Source organism: Aptenodytes forsteri, unplaced genomic scaffold (genome assembly GCF_000699145.1).
Source record: "Aptenodytes forsteri isolate BGI_AS27 unplaced genomic scaffold, ASM69914v1 Scaffold72, whole genome shotgun sequence".
Taxonomy (NCBI): Eukaryota; Metazoa; Chordata; class Aves; order Sphenisciformes; family Spheniscidae; genus Aptenodytes; species Aptenodytes forsteri.
Window position 1 is genome coordinate 1,873,884 of NW_008796193.1, and position 4,850 is coordinate 1,878,733.

General features: G+C 66.0%; 1 protein-coding gene across 1 annotated transcript in view; it reads right to left on the reverse strand.

Annotated features, from left to right (window-relative positions):
- The window catches only part of INPPL1 (inositol polyphosphate phosphatase like 1), a 12,011-nt gene that overhangs the window by 1,939 nt on the left and 5,222 nt on the right, over window positions 1-4,850 (reverse strand). The window contains exons 9-25 of the mRNA XM_019474301.1: window positions 4,798-4,850; window positions 4,593-4,707; window positions 4,299-4,405; window positions 3,977-4,079; window positions 3,359-3,555; window positions 2,958-3,075; window positions 2,751-2,847; window positions 2,432-2,570; window positions 2,220-2,319; window positions 1,768-1,856; window positions 1,464-1,545; window positions 1,271-1,360; window positions 1,053-1,169; window positions 867-955; window positions 606-693; window positions 221-376; window positions 21-102 (exon numbers count right to left, since the gene is read on the reverse strand). Coding sequence (XP_019329846.1) covers window positions 21-102; window positions 221-376; window positions 606-693; window positions 867-955; window positions 1,053-1,169; window positions 1,271-1,360; window positions 1,464-1,545; window positions 1,768-1,856; window positions 2,220-2,319; window positions 2,432-2,570; window positions 2,751-2,847; window positions 2,958-3,075; window positions 3,359-3,555; window positions 3,977-4,079; window positions 4,299-4,405; window positions 4,593-4,707; window positions 4,798-4,850 — 1,822 coding nt within the window. The remainder of the gene's footprint in view (window positions 1-20; window positions 103-220; window positions 377-605; window positions 694-866; window positions 956-1,052; window positions 1,170-1,270; window positions 1,361-1,463; window positions 1,546-1,767; window positions 1,857-2,219; window positions 2,320-2,431; window positions 2,571-2,750; window positions 2,848-2,957; window positions 3,076-3,358; window positions 3,556-3,976; window positions 4,080-4,298; window positions 4,406-4,592; window positions 4,708-4,797) is intronic.

A 4,850-nucleotide genomic window follows, 5' to 3' on the forward strand; every position in this document is an offset into this window, starting at 1 on the left:
GGCAGAAACTGCTGGGGTACCTGAGGCGCTGCAGGGGCGGCTTGGGGCATGTCGGGGCGTCTGCCACCGGCTCAGCATCCTCCTCCTCGAAGCTGATCCACTCTGCAAAGGCACTGATGTTGGGCCTCTCCCCACCGGGTCCAGCCACGCCATGCCTGAGCATGGCCCCAAGCTCCCATGCCCAGGGCGATGGGAGGGGGTTGGCGTGTGGCCGCCTTACCGTAGAGCCTCTCACGGGTGCTGCGCCTGTCCTTGGGGACCCTGACCTTCATCCAGCCACGCATGGAGCCCGTCTCCTCGCCGCGGTGGAAGAGGAAGGTCTCAAACTGCTGGGCCATGCTGCTGATCATCGACCTCATCGCGATGCAGCACTCACCTGCGGGCACAGCACACACCTGCGTTAGCCCCCCCGGGCAGCTCGGGGGGCAGGCGAGCCCCCCATATGCAGCGGCACCCCGGAGTGGGGTGGGTGCTGGGGTGCCTCCTGCCAAGCTCCAGCTGCAAAACCTTACCCCCAATAGGCTGTTACCTGAGCTCAGCGGGGGCTACGCTTGGCACCCCCCCATGCCACCACGGTGGCCCCCATGCCACCATCCCACACGCACCATAGGACTCGCAGCTCTCCACACCCTTGATGCTGAGGAGCAGGTGCTGGTCCCCCAGGTACTCCAGGTCCGGCAGGATGGGGTTCAGCTGCACGCGGAGAGAGGGGTGCTCAGGGGTAGCTCTGTGCTGGGGGGACGGTGACAGCCCCTGGCGCCCCTTGGGGCTCGGGGTGCGGAGTCAGCAGGAGGGATGGGGAAGAGGAGGGAGGCAGATGCTCGAGGGCTGGGGGAGCCAGCGTCTGCCCCCCCCCCAGTGCGTACCACGGGCAGATGCTTCGCGGACCAGCCCAGCTTGAGGAAGCCAGGGACGTCGCAGCTCTGGGAGGTGTTCTCCCCACTCCGCTGGGCCTCTGCTGGGGGGGAAAGCGGGGGGCACAGCTCCAGCCAGGGCTGGGCTCCCCCCCGCAGCACACCCCCCAGCACCCCGTCCCCACGGGGCCACCTCACCCTCCAGGCAGTAGGAGTGAAACTCGATGTAGCACTTGCTGCGGCTGGCGGTTTTCACGATCACCTCGATGCTCTCCCACTCGATGCAGGCCAGGGGCTCAGGGACGGATCCAGGAGCTGCAGGCAGGCACCGGCAGGTCAGCATGCGCCGGCCGAGCATGCACGGCCGGGGCTCTCCCCAAACCGGGCACGGTGGGTGACAGACCCCAACCCCTTACCCTTCTTGGGCACGAACTGCGACGTCACTCCCACCTCGAAGGTGGCGAAAACGGGCGAGTGGTCGCTGGTCACGATGTCGTCAGTGCAGCCTGGATGGTGGGAGGGGACAGCTGGGTGATGGTCCCCGAGCCCCGGTGTCCCAGGCAGCGCTGGCCACCCTGGGGTCCCCCCCAGCCCTGGGGTCTCACTCACCGTAGGAGTTACAAACCACGTGGGTCTCCGGGTGCGACTTCCACAGGATGCGGTCGCACCATGAGGGGACATTGATCCTCATCTAAAAATGGGGAAAGCAGCTGGCTTCAGTGCCCGCTCGGGTCTGGCTCCCCCCAGCCCAGAAAGCGAGGTCCCTCCTGCCCAGACCCCCTTGGGGAGGAAACAGGCTGGTGGAGGCATGGGGACTGCACATCACCACGCAGCCTGCCCGGTGCCGTCCGAGCCTGCCATCCCCGTCCCCTGGCGTTGTCCTGCAGCTCGGTGGGAGGCTCCAGGAACTCACCCCTGTGGGTTTGAACTTCTGCCACATGTAGCTGTCCCGGGAGCCCCGCTCATACCGGTACGTGGGTGGGAAGGAGATGTCACCCTCGCCTGGGAACGAAGACACAGAGGTGGCACGGGGCCAGTGTCCCTGCCTGTCCCCGCAGCTGCAACCGTCTGGGGAGAGTCCCCATGGGGTGTCATGGTCCCCGTCTGGGGCTCACACCGATGGCTGGCACCCCGGCCCCTCTGACTTTCCCTGTGCTTGCATGCTCTCAGGACGCAGAGCCCAGAGACCTGCCCCAGGGGGCTTGCATGGTGCAAGCAAAGTCCCCCAGGCTTTTGGCACCTCGCACGGGGCTGTGCCAGGACAGGGCACCACCGTGTGCTGGAGGTGGCACAGGGAGAGGTCTGCGGGGACCCTGGGTGCCGCTATCTTGGTGGGGGGAGCAGTGCCCTTGCCCCCACACTCACTGAATCGCAGGAACACCTTGTTCTTCTCCCGCTCCAGGTTGAGCTGGTCAACAGCCAGGAGGGCTTCAAACTCCTTCTTGGTTATATGGGCAAGGATGTCCTGCGCCAGGGGAGGAAGGCACATGAGCCCCGGCTCCTCTCACCCCTGTGGCTGCACTGGCGCTGCCGCCAGCGTGCCACCGTCCCCAGCCATGGTGCCTGCAGGGTCCCACCTGCACGTCCATGTCCAGGCGGTAGTTGAGGTCCCCAAACCAGAAGAGGTGGGTGAAGCGCAGGGTGAGGTCGAAGGCACCGAGCCGCTTGTCGCCCAGGACCAGGGAGCGCAGGATGTCGCTGTAGTTCTGGTTACGCCTGCGGGGGGGACGGCAGCACCGTGTGAACCACCCTGGGGACACCTAATCCTCATCCTGCCCCTGCCAGGTGGGGACAGGAGGGGGACAGGGACAGCCCCACAGCCCCTCAGGGCTCCTCCAGCCCCCTGAGACACCCACCTGCCCCAGGGCAGCCCGTCCCCCCGAGCCCCTCCATCACCTGTGGGTCTTCTCACTGCCAGAGGCCAGGTGGCAGTTGACGAAGCCAAAGGAGGTCCCGTTGAAGAGGAAGGAGACGCCCACGGCTCCCTTGTTCCCTGCAGGGATGTGCCGGGCACTGAGCTCTGGGGAGGCTGGAGGTCCTGGGATGGCCCCCAGGCTGCCCCCTCACTCTGGGGCATCCCCCCCACCCCATCCCCATCCCTACCCAGTGTGTTGGCGATCCCGGTTTTCACGCTGGAGGTGTGGACGTGGCTGATGCGCCGCTCGTGCTCGGGCTTCACCAGCACCACGATCTTGATGCTCCAAAGGCATTGCAGGGCGACCTGTGGGGAGGCAGTGGGGGTGGAGAAGCAGCAAGGTGAGCCAACCCATCCCTGAAAGGTGGCTCCTGGGGAGGGCACTCCCTGCATGGAGTCCATGGGGCTTAAGAGGTTCCCTGGGCTGCATTTGGGGTGGGAGAGGACCCTGGGTTTGGGGGTAAGAGCCCTGGGGCGATGGCTGCTGGTAACCAGCTCCTGAGACTGCTGGGGGATGTCTTTAGCCTGCTCAGCACTGGGTGCCTCCCCAGGCACAGCCGGGGGGGTCCAGGCTGCACCCTGCCGTTACCACTCGGTAGTCGATGGCCATCAGGGTCTTCAGAGATGCGCGGAGGAACTCGACCCACTCGCGGTCACCCAGGGAGTTCTCCTGGGTGCCGATAACGTAGATGTCGTGGGGGATGCAGGCGGTGGTCTCGTCCTGCGTGCGCCCCAAGCCCCTCGAGGTCAGCCAGGAGGCGAGGGAGCGGGGCGGTGGTGTGCTGCCTGCGGGCAGGGGACAGCGGGTCGGGGGGGGGTGTGACAGCATGCCAGGCTCCTCGAGCTCCTCTCCAACCCCAGACCCTACACACCTCCAGGAGCCGCCGGGGATGGGAAGCATTGTGCCAGCCCCGTGGTTCGCCCACGCACATCCCAGACTGATGCTGGGATTTACTGCTACCATCCCAGTACCCCAGCTCCTCCGTTTCCCTGACAGCCACCGGGCGAGTGGATCATGACGGGACAGACAAACCCGAAAGCAGCCAGGTCGGGGTCTTCTCCAGCCTCCTCCTCTCACCGAGGACCAGCTTGGATCTCAGGTTTCCTGGGGCAGCTCCCTGCAGCCCTCACCTCCCAAAACCCACCCGGGCTCACGATGAGCCGTGACAGCCTCCCAGGACAATGAGACCTTATCCTGGCCCCTTACCCATGTTCCATGTCCCGACGTACACCGAGATGAGGTCAGGCTCGTCCAGGTTGGAGTGCTGGATCTTCATCAGCTGCAGCAGCTGGCAAAAGGCCTCTCGCTTCTGTGGGACGATACAGGTGTCTTAGGGTCCCAAAGGGGAGCTGGGAGCCGCAGCACCCCCAGAAGGTGTCGGTGGTGGGATCAGGGGGACATCACCCCCAGGCGTAGGAGCCGGCTTGCAGGGGAGGTCTCAAGCCTGAGACCACTCTTTTGCTGCATCGCTACATAACGGCTCTGTATTCCCCCGGGACGCCCAGTGAGTGCAGCCGGTGCTGCTTACCCGCGCGCTGGGGAAGACGAAGTCTTTGCTCAGGCTCCTCTGTGGCTCCCGGTCGTACACCAGCCTCACCTTGCTCTGCATGCTCTGGTATTTGATCAGCTGCAGGACTGAATGCCGGGCGTGAGGGGGGCAATGGTGGCCCCCACCTCCCACCATGGGGGCGGCAGGCAGCGTGGGATGGGGATTTGGGGTACGACCGGCTCTGCAGCCCATCACCCTGGTATCAGGCCTGTGCCAGGGAATCCCACGGCCCCGCAGCACCCCACCGGCACCCAGGGGTCAGCAGCCCCTTACTTTTGTCCTGTGGGATGGTCTCCTCTGGGGACCCGCTGCCCCTCTTGCTGATGGTCACCGTGCCCGACTCCACGTCCACCATCAGGGCTGCCCGCTGCGACTTGCCCACCTTCACCTGCAGACAGGGACGCGGTTCCCGGGTCGGCCCTGCGCCTGCCATGCCCAAGCAGAAACGCCGGGGCCCCGCTGCGTCCCCCACCCTCACCTCGAAGCTCTGCACGGCCAGGGGCTTGGCGGCTGGGGGGGGGGCTGCCACCA